At 41.5% G+C, this 25350-nt stretch overlaps 1 protein-coding gene across 2 annotated transcripts; it reads right to left on the bottom strand.

Annotated features, from left to right (window-relative positions):
* Positions 1 to 12415: 12415 nt before the first annotated feature.
* On the bottom strand, positions 12416 to 23698 carry LOC131204515 (phospholipase A2 inhibitor gamma subunit B-like). Of its 2 annotated transcripts, none has more exons than XM_058195895.1 (4): positions 23642 to 23698; positions 18697 to 18817; positions 14741 to 14857; positions 12416 to 12820 (listed from the first exon to the last, which is right to left on the bottom strand). In XM_058195895.1, exons 2-4 carry the CDS (start codon positions 18743 to 18745, stop codon positions 12576 to 12578), a joined length of 411 nt encoding a protein of 136 aa, XP_058051878.1. In that variant the 5' UTR covers positions 18746 to 18817; positions 23642 to 23698; the 3' UTR covers positions 12416 to 12575. The 2 variants fall into 2 exon arrangements, with proteins under 2 accessions (XP_058051878.1, XP_058051879.1); XM_058195896.1 differs by lacking the exon at positions 23642 to 23698 and adding an exon at positions 23323 to 23400.
* Between the last annotated feature and the right edge of the window lie 1652 nt (positions 23699 to 25350).

The raw sequence follows: 25350 nt of genomic DNA, 5'->3' as shown, positions 1-25350 counted from the left end.
AATTGCTTTCTGGTGCAATAGACTTACAGAGAGGATGCAAAAGGAAAGAGAAGCAAGTTATCTTTCCCAATTTATACAACAGGAAAGGGTTTTGGAGGAACAAACCTCAAGAAAATCTTTTTTTTTCTCTTTTTGGTGGGCTAAGTACAGTGGTGGGACTCAAAAAATGTTTACAAGCAAGGTTCCTGTAGCTTCAACACCTTCTATCATTTCATCTCTGTTAGTGAGAATTAAGTCCAATAGGGCTGATCCCCTAGTTCCGGCGGTGGGTTGCTACCTGTTCGCGCCGAAACGGGTAGTTGGTGGTAGTGGGAAGCTCCGCCCACCTGCCTGGATGTCTCTGCGCATGCGCAGAAGTGTCGCACACGCACATGGGTGCAGCCACGAGCGAACCGGTATCAAACAAAATTGAAACCCTCTACTGCCTAGTTCCCTTCTCTACTTTTTGGGAGGCAAAGTTGTCTGCTAGATTTGTCAGGAACCTGTTTGATCTTCCACTTGTTGTGGAGTTTGCCTCCCAATTGATGTCAGGGTAGTTAAAGTCCCCCATTACTATTGTGATGTGCTTCCTAGATACCTTAGTTAGGTGAGTAGCAAAAAGTTCATCTATTTGCTCTGTTTGGTTGGGTGGCCTATAGTATACAACTAGGGCAGGGGTCTGCAACCTTAAAGAACCATTTGGACTCATTTTCCACAGAAAAGAAAACACCGGGTGGGTGTGGCCAACTCGATGTCACTCACTTCTACCAGTCACATGACCCCCCCTAGCCACGCCTACCTAGCCAGTCAGTAGGGCAGAGAACCAGTTGTTAAAAAACACTGGGAACCACAAAACCCTTTTGACATCTCTTTCTTCCCCCTCCCTCCTTCCCTCCCCATCTCTCTGTATCTCTCTGTCTCTACTCTGGCCGCTTCTCCATCCCTCGCCGTCGCCCTTACCTTCACAGGTCAGGCGAGGAGTGACTGGGAGGGGAGGGCGAGGCCAGCCAGTGGTGGGATCACCCGACAGGGAGACATAGCAGAGGGCCCAAAGAGCCGCATGTGGCTCCGGAGCCGCAGGTTGCCGACACCCGAACTAGAGCAATGTCATTCCTCCCCATCCCTTTTATGTTGACCCAAATGCATTCAAGACAGTTTTCATCATTGTTGTGCTCTATTTCTGTAGAGATGCAGTTATTTCTTCAATATAGTGCAACTCCATCTCCTCTTTTATTTGATCTGTTCCTTTTAAATAATTTAAATCCCTCTAGTTGTATGTTCCATTTGTGGGTTTCATCCCACCAAGTTTCCATAATGGCAACAATATCCTATCCACCCTCATTTACTTGAATTGCTAATTGTCTTCAGTCTGCGTGTTACCAAAGTATGTGTGTGTGAGAGAGAGGGGGGGGGAGATCCTGCTACAGCACACAGTTGCTAACCACAAATGTTCAGATCTCCTTTTCATCAAAAGTGAAAGGGGAAGTTCTTATTTTGGGCAATGATTTAGCTCCAATGCCAACCCAGATGCTGGTGGTTGAATTCTGTAAGTTGTCATCTTTACATCTTAAAGTGGTTGACATTGACCTCAAGTAGCATGTTGCACCTCTCCTTTTGAAAAATAGAAACAGCAATTGTGAACAAAGATCCTTGTTCTTCCTCAGGTTAACAATGAAAAAAGAAAAAATGAACAGGGTAATTTAGGGGTTGTTTTTTTTTTGGCAATCAGCAAAAAAAATTTGCATCTTCATTCAGGAACTTTGTCCCATTTTCATTCTGTTTCACAAAAGGGGAAGAATTTTGGACATGGGATTGACTTAGAGGCATGGCAAACATTATGGACTTATAATTATAAAACAACAATGTCTACGGCATATAAAGAGAATTTGTATAAGATGTTTTACAGGTGGCACCTACCTCCGACAAGAATTGCTAGAATGTTCAAGGACAAATCTGAAAAATGCTGGAAGTGCCATCAGACTCCTGGATCATATTATCATATGTGGTGGACATGTCGGGAAGCTAAAAGATACTGGCCTAAAATACACACATGGTTGGAAAAAATGATTAAAAAACATATCGATTTCAAGCCAGAAGTCTTTCTATTAGGGATCATGCCAGAAATATATAGTAGAGAATTGAGATATTTGATGGTGAATGTTATAACAGCAGCCAGGATTGTATTTGCTAAAAATTGGAAAAATGAGAAATTACCTTTGTAAGAAGAAATTATTAGGAAAATAATGGAATGTGCAGAAATGAGCAAATTGACATTTGAAATTAGAAAACAGGAAGATAAACAATATTATAAAATATGGGATTTATTTTACCAATGGTTAGAAGGAAAGATGTGTTAGAAAAGATCTAAGAAGGGTCATTATTAAGTGAAATATTAATTGAATTGATTTAGAATGATGGAATGAATGATGTTATAATTTGTGGGAATTTATATGAAATGAGAGAATGAAAGGTTATAGCCATTGGTTAATTAAAGGATTAGATACCAGATGGATGCAATGTAATGTACCACTTTATAATGCCTTGGTAAGGCCACACTTGGAATAGTGCATCCAGTTTTGGTCGCCACGATGTAAAAAAGATGCTGAGACTCTAGAAAAAGTGCAGAGAAGAGCAACAAAGATGATTAGGGGACTGGAGGATAAAACATATGAAGAACGGTTCCAGGAACTGGGTATGTCTAGTTTAACAAAAAGAAGGACTAGGGGAGACATGATAGCTGTGTTCCAATATCTCAGGGGCTGCCACAAAGAAGAGGGAGTCGGGCTGTTCTCCAAAGCACCTGAGGGTAGAACAAGAAGCAATGGGTGGAAACTGATCAAAGAAAGAAGCAACTTAGAACTAAGGAGAAATTTCCTGACAGTTAGAACAATTAATAAGTGGAACGACTTGCCTTCAGAAGTTGTGAATGCTCCAACACTGGAAATTTTTAAGAAAATGTTGGATAACCATCTGACTGAGATGGTGTAGGGTTTCCTGCCTGGGCAGGGGGTTGGACTAGAAGGCCTCCAAGGTCCCTTCCAACTCTGATGTTATGTTATGTTATGTTATGTTATGTTATGTTATGTTATGTTATGTTATGTTATGTTATGTTATGTTATGTTAATGCTAGATGGATTAAAGAGATTTTTACATTGAAATTGCACAAGGGATGTATTACTACCCCACTGTAATTGGATTGAAGATGTTTTTATGTTTGTTTGTTTTAAAAAAAAATTCTAAAAAAAAAATGTTCAGATCTTCTTTTCACCAAAAGTGAAAGGGGAAGGTCTTATTTTGGCCAATGATTTAGCTCAATGGCCAACCCAGATGCTGGCGGTTGAATTCTGCATCCTCACATCTTAAAGTGGTTGAGAAACAATGACCTCAAGTACCATGTTGCGCCTCTCCTTTTGAAAAATAGAAACAGCAAGTGTGAACAAAGATCCTTGTTCCTCCTCAGGTTAACAATGAAAAAAGAAAAAAAAAATAGGGTAATTTGGGGGCAGGGGAGGGGAGGGTTGGCAGTCAGCAAAAAAATTTGCATCTTCATTCAGGAACTTTGTCCCATTTTGATTCTGTTTCACTTTTGGTATCCACCCTAACAGAACATTTTTTGCACTCCTAAATGGCAGGGGGGGGTTGGGGTGTTTCTGGAATGCTGACACTAAATAAATATTACTTATTTATTGCACTTAATGGCTGCCATTGTTTTATTGTTCTTGTCGTTTCCTGGAAGGTTTCTAAAATGTTATTTTAAATGCATACTGTAAGAAGGAAGGCTGTGGAATTCTTACTGGCGTATGTACTCGGTTTCTTTCTGGCAGACTATTTATTCCAGGATTAAGTGACATGAGGGCCATGATGTAGCAGAGGGAAGTTTGGTTCAGCTGCTTGTGGGATTTTATAACCCACACAAAATACTTTGCCGGCTAGAAGGACAAGAAATAAATCTAAGCCAGCGCTTTGCGGCCGTTAGTTTCATTTTATTCAAGCCATTTTCCCATCTCTACCTGCAAGACAGGAAAAGAGGGTGAAGGAAGTTGAAGAACAATGTCAGATTGACATTAATGTGAACCTGCTCTAATCTTGATTGCAGAAAATATGACTGCAGTAACAGAGTTGTTAGGGACGCGGCGGCTCAAGGGGCTAGGACGTTGAGCTTGTCGATCGAAAGGTCGGCAGCTCAGCGGTTCAAATCCCTGGTGCTGCCGTGTAACGGGGTGAGCTCCCGTTACTTGTCCCAGCTTCTGCCAACCTAGCAGTTTCGAAAGCACCTAAAAATACAAGTAGAAAAAATAGGGACCACCTTTGGTGGGAAGGTAACAGCGTTCCATGCGCCTTTGGCGTTGAGTCATGCCGGCCACAGGACCATGGAGACGTCTTCGAACAGCGCTGGCTCTTTGGCTTTGTAACGGAGATGATAACGTATGAGTTGGCAACGACTAGCTGAGTCGGCAACTACTAGCACGTATGTGTGGTCTCTTCCCAAAATCCCCAAAGCTTTAACCAAAGACTATCTACTATTGACCTCACACCATTCCTAAGTGGTCTATAATGGGCGTGCATAAGAGCACCAACGTGCCTACCGTTCCTGTCCTAATGTTCCCTTTGATTGTATCCAATTTCGTATAATTATTACATACTTATCCTTATATATATGCTTATATATCGTATAGTTATTTCATGCTTATGCCTATATATACTGTTGTGACAAATAAATAAATAAATAAAATAAAAAAGATTAAGGAATATCTTTGTCAACAAGATATTTTTATTTCCGGGATGTTTTCCAACTCAACGAAGTTCAATTCTCCAGTGCTAGAATTCTCTGGAGGTTTCCCACCCTCTCTGCAGTGTTCAGATCAGTGGTTTCTTCTTTTTCCATTCCAAACTTGGCAACTTTAAGATGTGTGGATTTCAGCTGCCAGAAAACCCCAGCCAGCAATTTAGCGATCGAGCGATTTGAAATTGTGATCACTAATCTCTGGTTTTCCAAGCTTGCACAAGACGTTTAAGAATACAATGGTATCTCAGTTGCAAATATTCCCAGATATTGCTGGCTATTTACATTCATTCCAATCCTATTACAAAGTAGGTTCAGAGTCAGAACAGAATAAAGGGGGTGGTATGGTGGAGGGGAGGGGGGGAAGGGACATGGTGGCTCAGTGGCTAAGATGCTGAGCTTGTCGATCAGAAGGTCAGCAGTTCAGCGGTTCAAATCCTTAGCGCCGCATAACGGAGTGAGCTCCTGTTACCCATCCCAGCTTCTGCCAAACTAGCAGTTTGAAAGCATGTAAAAAATGCAAGTAGAAAAATAGGGACCACCTTTGGTGGGAAGGTAACAACGTTCCCTGTGCCTTTGGCATTTAGTCATGCCGGCCAAATAACCATGGAGACGTCTTCGGCTTTCTAAATTGGCTAATCCCAAAATTTCAAGCCTGGTGGCATAAGGTTGTGAGCAGACAAGTGGAGGATTCTTCTCGTGAAATATCTCTGGACTTAATGTCTGATATACAATGCGGGTTTCAGACGAATGAGCTGTATTCGAGAATTGGTCTAGCAAAAGTTTTGTATGCCCTAGTTTGCAGTACAATATTATACTGGAGAAGAAGCTTCACAAGATTAGGTTGTCGACTCTTAATGCCTTTTTGGCAATGTTGTTGTAGTGAGCTCTGGCACTTAGATCATTTGAGATAAGTACTCCAAGGTCCTTGACCGAATGAGGGTCATCTATAAGGTCATGTCCATCTAATTTGTATTTTATGTTTTGATTTCTTTTTGCCAATGTGCAAAACAGAGCATTTGTTGGTTGAGATTTGGAGTTGCCAGTTGTTTGACCATTCTGACACATAGTCAAGGTCTCTTTGTACGGTAGCAGCATTGTCCGTGGTGTTTAATAGTTTTACATCATCAATGAAGAGAACACAGTTGCTTATGATATGATAGCAAAGGTCATTTATGTAAAATATAAAGAGTGTGGATCCTAAAACGCTACCTTGGGGGACACCGCTGTTAACAGGTGCAGGGTTTGATAGGATGTTCCCTATTTTGACTCCTTCGACAGGAACGCAGCTATCCACTTATGCAGGGATCCAGAAATGCCATAAGATTTGAGTTTTAAAAGTAGTTTGTCCTGTACCACTGAATCAAAGGCTTTGCAGATGTCTATGTAAATTGCATCTATTGCTTTACCCTGGTCAAGTTGTGTTGTCCATATGTTTTTGCAGCATAAGAGTTGCAGATTAAAGGACAAATTTTTCCTGAAACCAAACTACTTGTTAGAGAGTAGGTTGTTTGACTCTAAGTGGAGGGGGATTGCTTTATGATTGATACCATGACTTTGCAGGTGACGCAACACAATGAGATTGGTCTGTAATTTTCAACTAGGGTGGGGTCACTCTTTTTGAAGATAGGGATGACTGTGACTAGTGACCATAGTTTAGACAAGCAGCTGGTTCTGAAAGATTTTCATAGATTTTGCTTAGAGGTTCTGCTATGGAAGTGGAAAGCTTTTTTTAAATCAAGTTTTTATTATTATTGTTATTATTTTTAATTTATACATACCATTGTGTGAATGGCGCGATGTTTGAGTGTCATACATTTCAATACATATAAACACATTCCCTGTTATTACATTCCATTTTCCTTATTTCATATTATTTACTCCTACCTTTTGCACAAAATTTTAATTTTCATATAAATATTAGCTAGTATGCAATAACATCTAAACCGATGTGCTTTAGCATCTGTATTAACTTCTATTATAGTTTCAATAGTATAACCCTCAAGAAAAAAAAATACGAAATTGTCCGTTTTCTTTTCTCTTGTACACCACATTTCACCCATTTTTACAACATCCCTCTTCTTTCCTCTTCTTTCTCCTCCCTCTCATCTCTACTCCCCTCTCCTTTAATCTCTTTCCCTCCTTCCTTCTCCTCTCCTTCCCTTTCTCCTTCTCTCCTTCTCCTGTCCCCTCTCTATTTCCCCTCTCTCTTCTTCTCCGCTTCCATCTCCTTCCCTTTCTACTCTTCTCCTCCCCTCCACTCTCCCCTTTCCCCCTTTCTACTCTTACTCTTTCTCCTCTCCTCTCCTCTCCTCTCCTCTCCTCTCCTCTCCTCTCCTCTCCTCTCCTCTCCTCTCCTCTCCTCTCCTCTCCTCTCCTCTCCTCTCCTCTCCTCTCTGTCAAGGTTCCAGAAAAACCTCTTCTGTAATAAAAAAACTCAGAAGCCATTGTTTTTTCAGAGTTCTTTACTAGCATGTGGAAACTGGCACACAATGAGTGAAATTCCAAAACTGAATTTCCGGATTCTTTTCCCAGTTATACAAACCCCAAGAGTCCCACCCCCCTAACCCCTTTGATGGTCACATGGTCCCATGTTCTCCCAGTTCATTCAAATATCTTCTTGCCACTCTTCCTGCAGATGTGAACACCATCCGACCTTGACCGCTTGAAGAATGTTAACATACCCCTCAACCCCCCTTCTTCCCCTCAGGGGAAAAATGTGGCAGCGTCTGGAACCCTAAAGTCTAGTATGGTTTCCAGGCCTGACAGGCATCCCCCCTTGGAAAAGAAGCTATATCCTAGGAAAGAAGGACACTCTCCTCTCCTCTCCTCTCCTCTCCTCTCCTCTCCTACTCCCTTGAAGTGGAAAGCTTTTTTAAGAAATAGGCACATAATCCATCAGGGCCAATAGATAGAGATGGTTTTAGGCTGTGTTTGAGTTCTAGTGCCTTTTCAATGTTCTCGTCTGTAAAATCGATATGTAGTAGATCGTTGTAATTAGTTGTGGTATGACTAGGAAATTTTGGGCATTGCTGTTTACACAAGACTGAACCGAAAAACGTGTTGAAGAGTTTGGAACTCCCAACCGTTAGGAAACTTTCTCTTTCACTTGTGGTCATGCGCTCTTTCCTTTCCCAGGGTTTGAGGGCAAGTGTTAAAAAGTAGCACGTGAAATGTTCTGCTCTTGTCATTTTGGAGAAATAGAAACTAGAGAATATGCTCATTTCCTTCTTTCTTCTTGTTTTTGAGGCATGCACACCAGATTTCGCTTCTCTCTCACTAGCAGATCTGATTGAGCAAGTTTGGCCTAAGCCCAGAGGCTGTTTGAAAATGAATTGAGGTTACTGCACCCTTTTGGACCTCAGGGACCACCAAGTTCATAGTTTTAAATCCCACGGACCACTAATATGAATCCAGCGCGCTGCTTGCTGAAGCGCCTGGACTCCCAGTGACGGGATGAGGTCTTTCAGGCACTTTTCCTCCTCTCCCTTTCGTTCTTTCTTCCCCCCTCCCCTCTCTCTCCCAATCTTTCTCTCTCATTCTCTCATCTCTCTTTCTCTCTCTCTCTCCCCCTTTCTCTCTCATTCTTTCTCTCTCTCTCTCTTTCCCTCTCTCTTTCTCTCTTTCTCTCTTTCTTCCCCTCTCTCTCCCACTCACTCTTTCATCTCTCTCCCCCTTTTTCTCTTTCTTTTTCTCTCCCCCCTCTTTCTCTCTCTCCCACTCATTCTCTCTCTTTCTCTCATCTCTCTGTCTCTCCCCCTTTCTCTTATTCTTTCTCTCTCTTTCTCCCCTCTCCCCTCTATCTCCCACTCACTCTCATTCTCTCATCTTTCTCTCTCTCTCTTCATTCATTCTTCTCTCTTCTCTCTCTCTCCCTCTCTCATTCTCTCTTCTCTCTCCCACTCATTCTCTCTTTCTCTCATCTCTCTCTCTCTCCCCTTTCTCTTATTCTTTCTCTCTCTCTTTCTCCCCTCCTCTATCTCCCACTCACTCTCATTCTCTCATCTTTCTCTCTCTCTCTCTTTCATTCATTCTTCTCTCTCTCTCTCTTTCCTCTCTCTTTCTCTCTTTCTCCCCTCTCTCCCACTCACTCTCTCATCTTTCTCCCCTTTCTCTCTCATTTTCTCTCCCCTTTCTCTCTCCACTCATTCTCTCTCTTCTCTCATCTCTCTCTCTCTCCCCTTTCTCTTATTCTTTCTCTCTCTCTTTCTCCCCTCTCCCCTCTCTCTCCACTCACTCTCTCATTCTCTCATCTTTCTCTCTCTCTTTCATTCATTCTTCTCTCTCTCTCTCTCCCCCTCTCTCATTCTCTCTTTCTCTCTCCCTCTCATTCTCCCACTCATTCTCTTTCTCTCTCTCCCACTCATTCTCTCTCCCTCTCGCTCCCCCACTCTTTCTCTCATTCTCTCTTTCTCTCCCCCCTCTCTCTCTCCCACTTTCTTTCTCTCATTCTGATTCTCTCACTCTCTGATTCTCTCTCTGATTCTCTCTCTCTCTCTCATTCTCTTTCTCATTCTCTCTCTTTCATTCTGTCTGTTTTTCTCTATTTCATTTTGCGCAGCATCACCATTCCGCCTCAGTATATTTGCCCAACCGGTGGAGCAAAGCAGCCCTCGTCTCCTGCTGCTTGGGACTCAGAGCTGTAAATGGTGACTGGTCCAGGGAGCATCCAGATTTTGCTTTCTATTGCGGATGCCAAATCGGCCCCCTGCAAGCTCTCATCTCTTGAGAAGCGCTCACTGAAGCGACATGGGAAACTTCGGCCGGGCTCCTCAAGAGATGAGAGCTTGCAGTGGGCCAGTCTGGCATCCGCAATGAAGAGCAAAATCTGGCTGCTCCCCTGATCAGATGCCATTTACTGCTCCGAGTCCCAAGCAGCAGGAGACGAGGGCTGCTTTGCGCCACCGGCTGGGCAAATATACCAAGGTGGAATGCTGATGCTGCGCAAGTGCAAATAGTGCTTTGCTCTCACAGATTCCAGCCATCGCAATCGCTGCTTTGGCCCGCTTGCACCGCAGTTCCTCCACCAAGCTGCACTGGCAAAAATGCAAACATTTTTCCACAGATCACCAAAATTTTCTCGTGGACCACTAGGGGTCCGCAGATCACCAGACCATGGCCACAGACTCCAAGACAAAACTCAAGATTTAAATCTTCAAGCCTTTGCGAAACCCCTGTGGTTACATTGTGGGTCCCCACAGGTTGAGAACCACTGCCCTACACCATTTCAGACCAATGGTTGTCCAGTCTCGTCTTAGCAGCCTCTAGTGACGGAGCACCCACAATTTCTGGAGGCAAGTCGTTCCACTGGTTAATTGTTCTCACTGTCAGGAAATTTCTCTTTAGTTCTAGGTTGGTTCTCTCCTTGACTGGTTTCCATCCATTGCTTCTTGTCCTATCTTCAGGTGCTTTGGAGAATAGGTTGACCCCCTCTTCTCTTAAGAGAGAATGAATGACCCAAGTTGGCCTCATGCCTAAGGCATGGCTAGAAGTCACAGTCTCTTGATTTCTAGCTTGACACCTTAAACCAAGACTGGGTCAATCTCAACCCTTCAAGACAGTCCAGGCAAGAGACCAAAACCATGAGTAGGGACACTATCTATATTTTAAGGTTATAATACCAGACACCTACAAATCTGACATCTGCATTTTTCCCTGCCTTTACTTTCCAGAGAACCAAGAAGGGTTCCTTCTGAGATACTTTGTTCACTCACTTCCCTCCTTTGGAAGTGAGGTTCCATCTATTAAATCATTGCCTAGACTGCAGCTGTTCCGCCTGTCTATCAAGGTTATTCTCACATCCCATTGTATTCTCACACAATTCCTGAGATATTGTTGTTTGAACCCCGGCTTGCTTTTTCAGGTGGATGGAGGAGCTCACAAAAGCAAATAGGGAATTTGGGGGAGGGAGATGACGTCCTGCCTTTGCTACCTCGTGGCACAGACATCAACGAATCAAAAAGTCACAACAGTATCCATAGCCATATGAACAAAGGAGCTCCTCTTTTATAACGCATCTAGGACTTTCCATGACTGCAGATACCATTTTGACTTTTCAGGACCCCACCTCTGGTAGATGCTCCACCTTTGGGACCATTATACATAGACAAATCCAAGCTACATCCAGATCATCCTGCCAGCTTGGTGTTGTCTGCAATATTTGATGAGTTCCCTTCCTATCCCTTCGTTCCCAATCATTGATGAAGAAATTATTGAAGGTATCTGTTGAACTGCTTAAGGTGAAGATTAAATTAGCACCTCTTTCTTTCAAAGCAAAGAAATAACCTACAGCAATCATTGACTCTTGCTTGATCTCGGGTCATGGGTCAACCTCTCACGCTCATGAACAGAACAACTCAGAATATGTAGGGCAAAGTGGAAAGTACCAGTATCTCCATCCTTTGGCATTTCACTTAAAGTTCTATGCAAATGGTTTTCCGACATTACCCACCAAAGTTCTGAGCAGGATGGAGAATTTCTCCAGGAGAATGAGAGTGCTTTCTTCAAACTAGATCAGTGGTTCTCAACCCTTTATAATGCTGCGACCCCTTTAATTCCCCACGATGTGGCGACCCCTTTTTAATACAATTCCCCACAATGTGGCGACCCCCAACCATAAAATTATTTTCGTTTTGAATTTATCGTGCCTGAAGCCGTATTGGCTAGCGATCGGAACTGCTTGCGATTGCCTTGAGGACGGAGGCATTAAAGCGGAGACTCCTCCCCTATTAAGTTTATCGCGCCTGAAGCCAGATTAGGTTAGTGATTGGGAGTGATTGCAGCTGGCTTGAGAGGGAGACATCAGAGCAAAGATTTCTCTCTTTTTTAATTCATTGGGCCTGAAGCCGAATTCGGCTAGCGATTTGAAGAGCCTGCAGCTGGCTTGTGGAGTCAACCATTGGAGCGCGATTCTTCGACTCGCAAGTATATTTCCCATATTTCCGATGGTCTTAGGCGACCCCTGGCAAATTGTCATTCAACCCCCAATGGGGTCCCGACCCACAGGTTGAGAACCGCTGAACTAGATGAAAGATGAAGATGAAGCTTCCTTGTGATGTTTGAATGAACCAAGGAGGCCAATGTGAATTAATGCTTATGCCAACATAAGCAACTTGATACTAACTTAAGCTGTTACCAGACAAGAAAAAACTGGAAGCTTGCAGAGTGGAGCTTGTTAATTTTCTCTCTGTGTGTGTGTGTGTGTGAGCGCCAGTGGTGGGTATTACTTACCTTTGCTACCGGTTCACAATTTTGACCGCACACACATGCACCACTTCTGCGTATGCGCAGACCGTCTGTGATGACATCCAAGTGGTTAGGCAGAGCCTCATGCCACTGCTACAACCGGTTCGCACAAACCGGGATGAACCGGTAGAAAACTACCACTGGTGTACGCACACATCTGTGTCTCTTTGTCTCTCTCTCTCTGTGTGTGTGTGTTTAATGCTTTTGAACCAGCTCAACTAGATATGTTCACAAAGCTTTCTTCTCTCAAGAAAACTCCAGGGTTGTAGACTAAACTGGAAGAAAAAAATAAGCAATGCATAGAGTTGCCTTCAGGATTGAGATGGCACCCATAGAATAAAAGAAAATAAAAAGCTGAATGAATAAAAAAAATAACATAAAATAGCTTTCTTCAAACACACATTCAAGGCGGCTGATTGTATTTCTGTTGGCTTAACTGGTTTCCATTTAAAATTTAACACATTAAATTTAGACACATACGCATAACATCCAAGATCCCGCCTGATCAGCTGGAGAGGACATACTGGCCAAGAAAAAGGAGACAATTTCTTGGGTGGAAGGAAGAGCTTTAGAAGAGAAGCTTCATCAGGAGGAGCCCAAGGAATGCTGGGAAGAAGGGTACAAGGTGGAATGCAAAGGAAAAAAGGACTTTGCCGCAGATAACGTCTTGAATGACAGATCCAACTAGAAGGCCAGACAAATTATCTGTTATGTTGAGCGGCTGGCCAGATAAATACTTCCCTTTTAGACTTTCATAATGCTTGCAATCATCTATACTGCTGCAACGTTTCATGCTGGCAGGAATTTTTACCGCTGGAAGAAAAGAGAAAAACCAGTGATCAAAGCCATCACTCGAACTTGAAGGAATTGCTCCACCCACTCCAGTACAGGTTTCCACTCCTATCTACATGACCAGGCTCAAATTATCCTACATCTGCCACCGACAAGGCTAGCAAAGATGTTAAAAAGCATGTCTGCTAAATGTTGGAAATGTAACCTGATGTTGGGTTCCTACTATCATATGTGGTAGACATGCCCGAAGGCAAAAAACAACAACAACAACAACAACCCCCCCCCAAAAAAAACCAAATTGGGTGAAAATACACACATGGTTAGAGAAAATGTTAAAGGCAACATATAGATTTAAAGCAAGAAATATTTGTATATATACACACAGCACTGGAAGAATGAGAAAATCCCTACAGGCAAAAATATAATTTAAAAAATATTAGAATGTGAAGAAATGGATAGGTTAACACTAAAGATAAAAGACAAAGAAGATGCAGAATATTTTTTAACATGAGATTTGTTCTATCAATGGTTAGATAATAGAGGTAGAAGTTACAAGTTGAAAGATTATTAATATGTATAAATAAACAATATTGTTACTACTATTACTATGTTTAAGTAAATTGACCAGACAATACTCTGTTTACCAAGCACTAATGTATGTTAAAGAAAAATGTACCGTATTTTTCAGAGTATAAGACGCACCTTTTCCCCCCAAAACGGAGGGTAAAAATCTGGGTGCGTCTTACTCTGAATGTAGCCCAGCTTCTCAAATGGAGGTTTCAGAGGCTGAAAAAAGCATCAGAAATGGAGCTTCAGAAAAAAAGCCCCACACAGAGCTTCAGAGGCATTTTTTCTGAAGCTGTTTCGGAGCCTTTCAGAGGCAGAAAAAAAGTTTTTTCTGAAATGGAGTTTCAGAATTTCAGAGGCAGAAAAAAAAAAAGCAAGGCACAGAGCTCACAACCAAGAAACCTTTTGTGTCTGCGCCCCCCGAGCCGGGGCCCCTGCCAGAAAGTGACTCGGAAAGTGAGGGGGAAGGGCCATCAGGACTTACCTCTGGAGCACCGGCTTCCCTGGCTCAGCTCCAGGAGCCAGAGGCAGGCCAGGTGGAGGAGATAACAAGGCCTCCATCCCCTGATTCTTTCCCCCCCAGGCCACGCCTCCAGACCCGGCTGATGGCAATCAGGCCTGGCTGGACCCTAAGTTTCGTAGGCAGGAGAGGCGGGAACAACAGAAGCAAGGGTGGGGCAGACCTAGGAAGTGCTGAGTCATGGAGCCACACCCCACAGGATATAAAAGCAGCAAGGGCTGCTATACCACTTCGTGGCAAGCAAATCAACTGCTTAGAGGGAGAATTAGAGCTGAAGTCCTGTTTGTTCCTGGTTTCCTGGCTGACTCATCAGCATCAAGAGAGATAACAGAGACACTTGGCAGACGCTCGCTAGTTTGCTGCCAGAGCTGATAGTTGCTGGCTAATTAAGTCATCGCTCATGTCTCCCAAACTGCGGAGGGGGACAGAACAAACCTGTTGCTAAAATTCACCTCTGGGAACAGCTGACTGGGGGTATTCCGGGAGGCCAATCCACCTGCCAATCAGCTTTTTTCTTATATTCCTCCCCAAAAACTAAAGTGCGTCTTATACGCTGAAAAATACGGTATAAATATTTTTCTTAAAAAAACAAATGATCCTACATCAGACACATTATATGAAGACCCAGCTCTCTGGAGAAGGCCATAAATCTGGGTAAATCAGAAGAAAAGAGAAGAAGAGAACAACCAGCATCAAGGTGGATGAGCTTGGTTTCAGTGGTGATGGGGTCACTGTTGGACGACCTCAAGGACCATCACCAACCTGATGGGGAAATGTTCAATCAGACTTATGTAGCTTGGAAAACTCGTGTTACTTATTTCCTTGTTGGGAAAAATTGGACTATTCTTACTCACTTGTATTAATTTCAGTTATCAAAAACATGCAGACACTGTTCTTATGAGCACATACTTTTCTTGGACCAGAACAATTTGAAGTAGTTGATACACAATATTCACACCTCAAGGAACTACCTGGAAAGGAGGGAAAAGTAGGTGGAGCTAAAAAAATATAAGAATATATATACATATATACACATATATACATTCACACATACATGTATATGTATGTATATACATACATACATATGTGTATGTATGTATATACACACACACACACACACACACGTTTCCCCAAAAATAAGACCCCGTCTTATATTGTTTTGAACCCAGAAATAAGCGCTTGCCCTAATTTTCGGGGTGGTCTTACTATTTTGGGGCACGTGGAGGAAACAAGAGGAAATGGGGACCGGCTGCGCATGCTTTTAAATATTTTCGGAGAGGGTTTATTTTTGGGGGGGGGCTTATTTTAGCGCATGCACTCAAAAACCCAGTTGGGTTTTTTTTATATATATATATATATATATATTTTCTGAGGTTTTCGCGGGTGTTTGTATGTAGATCTTTGGTTATTCGGGTTTTCTCCTGCATAAAATTGGAAGTGTCTTGGCAACGTTTCAACGAAATCCCATTCGTCATCATCAGGCTAGGTGTTTACAGCTTAGTGCTTCTAGAAAGCTGCCATCACACATTTCTAGAAGCACTTATATAATAAGGAGTGGTAGTGGCGCAGTGGTTAGAATGCAGTATTGCAGGCTAATTCTGCAGACTCTCGACTGCCAGGAGTTCGGCAGTTCGATCGTGACCAGCTCAAAGTTGACTGAGCCTTCCATTCTTCCGAGGTCGGTAAAAGGAGGACCCAGATTGTTCGGTTGGCTCTGTAAAGCACTTAGAGAGGGCAGCAAAGCACTGAGAAACGGTATATAAATCTAAGTGCTATTGATAATATAAGATAGGGAGGATGTTGTGGCCTGTTGGCTGCTAGCAGCTGAATCAGAATGAGGAGGAGGCATGGGAGTCAAGGTCAGCATCAAAGCAACCTGAGAGCTCTGAGCGGGAAGAGGGAATGGAGCTGTCAGAGAGAGAGAGAGACAGAGGCGGAGCCTTGGCTGTCTGTCAGCCCTCAGATGGAGAGCCAAGAGCCCCCAGATCTGGAGATGGCTGATGAGGAAGAGAAGGAACACCTAGGTCCAGTGCCTGACATGTGGATGTGCAAAAGGCAAAGGAGAGGAGAGCAGTGGAAATCTATGGGCAGGTCCTTGGGACGGAAAAACCACCACAGTTAGCAATGCCCCACCCTAGCTCTGGGAATAAAAGGCAGAGGCGGAGATGAATAGATGTGGCAGACAAGGGCCGTGGATAGCTCAGGCTGTTAGGAGCCTGTTATTAGAACACAATAGCCTGCAATTACTGCAGGTTCAAGCCCGGCCCAAGGTTGACTCAGCCTTCCATCCTTTATAAGGTAGGTAAAATGAGGACCCAGATTGTTGGGGGGGCAATAAGTTGACTTTGTAAATATACAAATAGAATGAGACTATTGCCTTATACACTGTAAGCCGCCCTGAGTCTTCGGAAAAGGGCGGGATATAAATGTAAATTTAAAAAAAAAATCATCTCCCAGCCAGACAGACTTGTTAGCCTGCATTGAGAGAGAAACTTTTTTGCCGAAGCTGCTGGTGCTCCTAATAAACGAATAAACGAATCATTTAAAGGGTTTCAGGACTCTCAACAGACTTAGCTAATGCTGGCAGCCAGTGGAGATATGGTGAGACACAATCACAGGTTAAATGAAGGTAAAATATGTTTCAGAGACAACGTTTAGCGGTACAGGAGGTACAGGAAGTATACACTGCTAACCTCTGGCAGGGAGAGGAAGGAATAAGAGAGAGGAAGTACAGCTTACACTGGAAACAAAAACAATTTGCATTTGTTGCTTTTGGAATCTGCCAAAATTCCTGGGGAAAGTAGCCAGTTAGAAATAGGAAGGAAGGAAGCTTGTTGCTTTCCTATATCAATCGGTTTTTTGTTTTAATAAAAATTATATACAGGTAGTCCTCAACTTACAACAGTTCGTTTAGTGACCATTTGCAGTTACGATGGCACTGAAAAAAACCCACTTATGACCATTTTTAATGCTTATGAACATTGGAGCATCCCCATGGTCATGTGATTTGCACCTACCCTCTGGAACGAACTTCCCCCCGGTTTGCGCCAAATATCTGACCTTCGGACCTTTCGCCGGGAATTAAAAACTTACTTATTTATCCAAGCGGGACTGGCCTGATTTTTAAATTCTTAAATTTTTAAATTTTAATTTTGTAATTTTATATGGGGTATTTTTAGGTTGGGTCAATTGACGGTTTTAATTCGGCCATTATCGAATATGTATTTTAAATTGATATTTTAACTTTGTATATTTTATTGTTTTTATGTATGGCTGTACACCGCCCTGAGTCCTTCGGGAGAAGGGCGGTATAAAAGTTTAAATAAATAAATAAATAAATAAATAATTTGGAAACTTGACCACTGATTTGTATTTATGACGGTCGCAGTGTCCCGGGCAGTGGTGAAATCTAAATTTTTTTACTACTGGTTCTGTGGGCGTGGCTTGGTGGGCGTGGCAGAAGAAGGATACTGCAAAATCTCCATTCCCACCCCACTCTGGGGTCAGCCAGAGGTGGTATTTGTCAATTCTCTGAATTACTCAAAATTTCCGCTACCGGTTCTCCGAAAGTTCTGTTACCGGTACTCTGAACTGCTCAAATTTTCCACTACCGGTTCTCCAAAACCTGTCAGAACCTGCTGGATTTCACCCCTGGTCCCGGGATCACGTGATCTCCTTTTGCGACCTTTTGACAATCAAAAGTCAACGTGGAAGCCAAATTCACTTAACAACCCTGTGATTAATTTCACAACGGCTGTGATTCGCTTAGCAAATACGGCAAGAAGAGTCGTATAACGGGGCGAAAGTCACTTAACAAATTTCTCCCTTCGCAACATAGATTTTTGGGCTCAGTTATCTTTGTAAATCGAGATAGTTGTAGTTGTGGTGGTAGTTGTAAACCGGTCAGAGTCTCTCTGAGAATGAGATGGGCAGTACTTAAATGTCATAAATAAAAATTTTAAAAATCTGAAACATGAGTCTGTCCCCCTCTTAATTTTGAGAGATGTTTTGGGTGGAGGCACATAAGGTAGAAGAGATTTTCAAGACAGACTGTCAGTTTTCCTTTAAGAAGGAACATTCTGGCCAGGCTGCGTTATCTTGAAGCTTAAAAAGCCCACCTCAAGACCCCTTTTTCAATTATCTGGCCCAGGGCCAGGTTAAGGCCAACTGATGCCCCAACAATGGTAACCTTCAATGGAAGTGATTCATTTTTTTTTTAACAATGCAGATTAAAATCAAGGACAGAAGATAAAGACAATGCCAAAAAAAAGGAGGGGGACGCAAATGTGACACGTGGCAGTGAAATAATTAAGGGGTTGTAACTGGGAGGAAAATCTTTGTGGCTCTTCCTTCCTGTAGTGTCCTAAATATCTTCTTATTTTGCTTAGTGGTTATTTTATTTGTTTATTTATTTATTTGTCACAACAGTATATATAAGCATAAGCATGAAATAACTATACGATATATAAGCATATATATAAGCATAAGTATGTAATAACTATATTAATTGGATATAATGAAAGGGAACATTAGGACAGGAACGGTAGGCACGCTTGTGCTCTTATGCACGCCCCCTACAGACTTCTTAGGTCTGTAAGGGGCGTTATGAAAGGACCACACATGTGGTAAATCTGCTCTTGACTTAAATACTTTTGATAAACCTTGGTCTGTTCTGAATCTGCACCCACAGCAAATGTCTCCATCTTTGAGGCCTTCTCGAGTTTTTTTTTATAATCCCTAGGGAACTCCGAAGGGCCAGTGTGGAAGACCCTCCTTATAGTTCCACTGAAGCCCCCAACTCTGGCCATACCTGCAGTCAGGAGGACGGAGAAGAAGAAGAGCCCCATCAAAAACCGCATGGTGATGAGTTAGACACGAAGGTTAAAAAATTATCTTTTCTTGCAGGAGCACAATTGTGTGGCCTGGAAGTTCTGCAAAACAACACACAAGGCATCTATGCACAAAAAATTTAATTAATATTTTATTGCGTTTTTACAGATAAACAAATCTTACTCATTTTATGCAGAACTGTGACTATTTACATACCATAACATTCCAATTTAAATACACTCTATACATTTATACTATCTATCATTATTATTATCTATCTATCTGACTATCTATCTATCTATCTATCTATCTATCTATCTATTTATCTATCTATCTATCTATCATCTATTTTTCACCATCATTATCTATCTATCTAATCTATCTCTATCATCATGTTCTACCTACCAACCTATCATCTATCTATCATCTATCTATCTATCTATCTATCTATCTATCTATCTATCTATCTATCTATCTATCTATCTATCTTATCTATCTCTTTCATCATTATTATTAATCAATCTATCATTATTATTATTATCTATCTTTCATCATCATTCATCATTATCATTTATCTAATCTATCATAATTTCTATCTATCTATCTATCTAATTTATCTCACCTTTATTATTTTTATAAACAACTCAAAGCAACGAGCATACCCAATGTTGCCTCTACTTCCTATTTTCCTCTCAATAGAATATCTGAGTGGTCAGTTGGACCGATAGAGTGTAACTGGCCCAATGTCACTCAACTGCCTTTCACGCTAAAGGCGGGACTAGAACTCACAGTCGTTTAGTGATAGGCCCAAAGTCACCCAAGCCTCAAGACAAACTCAGAAGAAATTCAGCTTCTGCTGCTACCCTGAGGCCACTCATCCATGTAGTTCTAGGCACTTGGCATGGAGCCTCCGACTCTTTCCCACCTCCAGCAATTCATGGTGGCTGTAACAATCCAGTTTTCTGTTTCGGGCAAGCACCCCCTGCCCCCCCCCCAGTGACAAAGTGTTGACTGTGAGGGGGGAGCTTCTCCCTGCGTTCTCCCTCCCTCCATCTTCTTATCTATGACAGTTCTCACAATATTCAGCATTCCTGGGGAGGGAACCCAGGCAGGTTGCGAAGTGAAGAATTAGTTTAATTTCAATTTCCAGCTGGAGTATCCAAATAAAAGTCCAGGCTCATTTTTGTTAATTAAAAAAAATTAATTAAAAAAAAAACACTTACTGAATATCTAACGTGGTTTTGCTGAGGTCAAATTAACTCTAGCACCAGTTCACAATATTCAAGGATGAATTTCCCAGCCCAACCCTCAGAGTCCCATGTAGACCATTTAAAAAGGGTTCTCTGGTTATGGGAACCAGGCCAGGCCAGTAGTGGGTTTCAAATATTTTTACTACTGGTTCTGTGGGCGTGGCTTGGTGGGCGTGGCATGGCTTGGTGGGCGTGGCATGGCTTGGTGGGCGTGGCTTGGTGGGTGTGGCAGGGGGGAAGGATACTGTAAAATCTCCATTCCCACCCCACTCCAGGGGAAGGATACTGCAAAATCCCCATTCCCTCCCCATTCCATCTATTTTACTAATTTATTAGTTCCAGTGATTTGCTTAACCACTGTCACAAGAAATCTTGTAAGTGACCTTTTTAGTGACCGCTCAAAGTTATAACAGCACTGAAAAAGGTGTAAAAAAACAGACATTCTGCGAGCTCCGGAATTGAAATAAATTAAAATTTTACTCTAAAATAAAATTTATTTATTTTCTTTATTTTATTTCTTTAAAAAGAAATAAAATTTTATTTTATTTATTTCTTTAAAATTTTCTTTATTTTAAGCTTTTGTCAGACATCTGCTGACATCAACTGCTGACAAACTATTTTTAAAATAGGTGTGTATGTATACACACACACACACACACACACACACACACACAAGGCCACCTTCTGCCCAGTTATTAGCAAATGCCTCTCTGTTTGCACAAGGTCCACACCTGCCCAAATCTTCCTCCTTATTTTGCTTCATAAAGCGTTTGTTGTCCCTCCCTTCCTCATAAAAGTTGCTCAGGTAGAAGAGTTCTCCCCTTCCTTTTTCCTTCTGTCAATGCAGTTTTCCCCAACTTTAGAGCCTTCTGTGAGCCAAGAATGCCAGATTCGGCTTGAGAAGTTTCTTAAAAATATTTTTTTGGACAAAGTTAAACCAGGATCCCGATTGAGGAAAGACAACAAGGTGACAACTTTGGAGCGGAGCGCGATTGTAGGAGAGATCGTAGGAGATTGTAGGAGTGATCGGTTGGAGCGATCGTAGGCAGTGGTGGGTTACTACTGGTTTGCCCCAGATCGTGCAAACTGGTAGCGGCACCGGCGGGAGGCTCCATCCACCCACCCGGACGTCTCTGTGCATGCACAGAAGAGTCTCGTGCACGCCCTCAATTGAACCAGTAGCAAACGAAATTGAAACCCATTACTGATCGTAGGAGATCGATCCCCACCAAAGTTCAGAAAGAAAGGAGCGCCAGAGCCTATGTCCGCGTAAAATAGAATGTGTTTCCCCCATCAGACCCTGATTTTCCCCCACCAAAGTCTGTTTTTCCCTGCACCCAGGATCTTCAATCCTGCTTCATTACCTCAATACTTATAACATTGATTAATTCATACTTCCTACTCATTGACAACCTTCAGTCTCAAAAGACTATGATATCTGGAAAGAGGTCCTAAAACAGCATCTGGTGTGACTAAAAAGGCCAATTCGAGAGGGGCAATCCCTTCCACATTGAGGGCAGATAATAATAATAATAATAATAATAATAATAATAATAATAATAATAATAATAATAATAATAATAATAATAATAATAATAATAATAATAATAATATCAGAGTTGGAAGGGACCTTGGAGGTCTTCTAGTCCAACCCCCTGCCCAGGCAGGAAAGCCTACACCATTTCAGACAGATGGTTATCCAACATTTTCTTTAAAATGTCCAGTGTTGGAGCATTTACAACTTCTGCAGGCGAGTTGTTCCACTGATTAATTGTTCTAACTGTCAGGAAATTTCTCCTTAGTTCTAGGTTGCTTCTCTCCTTGATTAGTTTCCACCCATTGCTTCTTGTTCTACCTATTCTTGTTCTATATATTTTGTACCCTGCCCAGCCCCCAGATTTCGCTGGTTCCAGGACTGCCTCTTTGCCTCAGCCTGCAGAACAAATATCTCTTCGAATTGGAGAAGGCCGTGCTGCGTCTTTAGCCTCCAAGCTGAACGATCGGAGGTCAAGGTTTCCCAGTCATTAATGTCCTTTCCCAAGGCCTTTAGATCTCTTTTGTCAATTTTGTCAATTGTCAATGTCAATTTTGACATCAATACAATTGAACGTGTCCAGAAATATTTTACAAGAAGAGTTCTCCATTCCTCTGAAAACAACAAAATACCTTATCCCACCAGACTTGAAATCCTAGGCTTAGAAAACTTGGAACTCCGTCGCCTTCGACAAGACCTAAGTTTAGCTCACAGAATCATCTATTGTAATGTCCTTCCTGTCAAAGACTACTTCAGCTTTAATTGCAATAATACAAGGGCAACCAATAGATTTAAACTTAATGTAAACCGCTTTAATCTAGATTGCAGAAAATACGACTTCTGCAACAGAATCATCAGTGCTTGGAATACTTTACCTGACTCTGTGGTCTCTTCCCATAATCCTAACAGCTTTAACCAAAAACTTTCTACTATTGACCTCACCCCATTCCTAAGAGGACCATAAGGGGCGTGCATAAGCGCACAAACGTGCCTACCGTTCCTGTCCTATTGTTCTTCTTTTCTTCTTCCTATATATGTTTATATGTGTATATACTATATAATCTTTTTGTATGATGTTGTGACAAAATAAATAAATAAATAAATAAATAAATAGATATCCTTATATCGTAGCTGTGGTCTCCCTCTAAGGCTCATTCCCTGCACTAATTCTCCACAGAGGAGATCTTTCAGAATCCGACCATCAGCCATTCTCACGACATGCCCAAGCCAGCATAGACGTCGCTGTTTCAATAGTGTGTACATGCTAGAAATTCCAGCACGTTCCCTGACTGCGCTATTTGGAACTTTGTCTTTCTAACACAATATAATATCATCGATCGTAGCATTAATTAACCTATTAATCGATTAACATGACTAGTGTAACTGATCAATTGTAATTGATTACAGTATCATTGATTATCTAGTTAATTGTCTAATTGATTAATTGATTGCCTACTAGATTAATAGTTTATCTTAATTGATTAGAGTGAACATTAATTGCTGATTTATTGCCTAACTAATTAATTTAATTAAACGGTTGTCTAGCCTATTGAATATTTAGTGTTATTGATTAGTGTGGCATAGATTACCAGCAAATAAGAGATTAATTCAACACTGAAAACCAACAAATAAGAATAGCAACAAACAAGAATAGCAACAAATAAGAAGTACTCAGCTATACATCTACACAAGAAATCTACCATGCCAAACAAAAACTACAAACACTCCACTCACAAAAGAAAGATATCTCTACGAATGATGACCCAAACAACTCTTGCAAATGCTTTAAATGTTCTGAAACTTTCAAGAATAGTGAGGATACCATGAAATCAGGGGTGAAATGCTCCCGGATCGGAGAGGATCGCGTGATCCGGTAGCGATGGCAGCTGCTGGTTTGGAGGACCGGTAGCAAAAATCCCTGGCCCCGCCCCCACTGCCTCTGCTGAGCCGCACCATCTGCAGGTTTTGTTTTTTTTACTTTTAAAAGCCAGTTTTGCTTCAGCCGAAACAGGCCTTTAAAAGTAAAAAACAGCAGAACCTTACTTGTACTCTTACTTGTAGAAAACATGTTTTCTACAAGTAAGAGTACAAGTAGAGTACTAACAGTAGAGTACTAACAGTAGAGATTCTAAGGCACTTACCTGATTACTGATGAACGCGTGGCTCTCTTTCCAGCCCAAAAGCAGTTTCAGTTTCAGCCAGACAGAATCAATTGCTTAGCTAATCTATTTCCTCGGTGATCAAGGTGATATGCTGGCTGAGGAACTCTGGGATTTGAAGTCCACAATAAAATAAAATAATAAAATAAAATATTTGTGCAGCTTTCTGAGATTTGGTGTGTTTCTGTAGTGTTTCACTCTAACTACACAAACTCACAAAATCTCAGAAAGCTGTATGTGGCATTGTGTGTGTGTGTGTGAGAGAGAGAGAGAGAGTTGTGTGTGTGTGTAAAGTGTGAAAGTTGGTTTTTGAGCTTTTTGTGGCTGTGTGAAGTGTGAAGTGCAGCTGCTTTTACATTGTGTGTGAGTCAGTTGTGTTGTGTTGTGTGTGTGTAAAGTGTGAAAGTTGGTTTTTGAGCTTTTTGTGGCTGTGTGAAGTGTGAAGTGCAGCTGCTTTTACATTGTGTGTGAGTCAGTTGTGTTGTGTTGTGTTGTGTGTAAAGTGTGAAAGTTGGTTTTTGAGCTTTTTGTGGCTATGTGAAGTGTGAAGTGCAGCTGCTTTTACATTGTGTGTGAGTCAGTTGTGTTGTGTTGTGTGTGTGTAAAGTGTGAAAGTTGGTTTTTGAGCTTTTTGTGGAAGTGTGAGGTGCAGCTGCTTTTACATTGTGTGTGAGTCAGTTGTGTTGTGTTGTGTGTGTGTAAAGTGTGAAAGTTGGTTTTTGGTACCTCTTATTGTTTTTTTATACTTTATTATTTTTATTATTTATTGTTATTGGCCACGCCCACCAAGCCATCTGACCACCAAACCACGCCCACCAATTAAGCCACGCCCACAGAACCGGTAGGGAAAATTTTTAGATTTCACCCCTGCATGAAATGCTACCTATGTGACAAGTAGGCCCACCACACCTGCTTAAAAGTAACCAAACAAGTAGCCAATTTCACTGTACTTCTTTTCCCCTTTTCTCTATTACCATTTATATCAAACCCTTTTATTCCCCCTTATTATATGTTCTATTACATCTTCCAATTAAACATCATCATAAATCAAATCTTATGTTCCAATAACATTTTGTTAATTATGTATCATCCAGAGGAAAGAAAAGGGAGAAGACAACAAACCCAAATTCACTTCAGAAGGTTTTACAGAATGATTTTTCCAGTGTCATTATAGCTAAACATCTATCTTAACCTTCAATTAACTTTACTCATATTAAAATCCACGCTCATTAATTGTATTTTCTTTTTTTTTCTTTTTTTTTCTTTCCCCCTCTTATCTTTTTCTCCTTCCTCCTCTTAAATTAGTACAATTAGATATAAAGATTAAAGATGGGGACAAAGGCAATTAGATTTCTAAGAAGATTGCAAACAAGGAAAGGGAAAATGAGGGAAAATATATTGATGAAGGCATGGAAGGAGGGTTGGAAAATAACAAATTTGATCTGATATGTATCTGGCACATATTTTGTTCAGAAAAAATGATTTTTGTGTTCTCTGTGTTTAAAAAAAAAAAATTCATTAAAAAAAAGTAGCCAATTTCCTCCAAACATCAGCCGCATTTTCTTATCTCTGTCCATCATGTTTACCTAAGCTGGACAAATTAATTGTCCTGTCTGATAGAGCCAAAACCATAGAAACATCCATGGACTCCATAGAAACATCCATGGACTCCATAGAAGCATGCTTAGAAA

This window comes from Ahaetulla prasina, chromosome 10 (assembly GCF_028640845.1).
Source record: "Ahaetulla prasina isolate Xishuangbanna chromosome 10, ASM2864084v1, whole genome shotgun sequence".
Classification (NCBI taxonomy): domain Eukaryota; kingdom Metazoa; phylum Chordata; class Lepidosauria; order Squamata; family Colubridae; genus Ahaetulla; species Ahaetulla prasina.
Note: the sequence above shows the minus strand (reverse complement) of the source record. Positions and strands in the feature narration are given on the sequence as shown.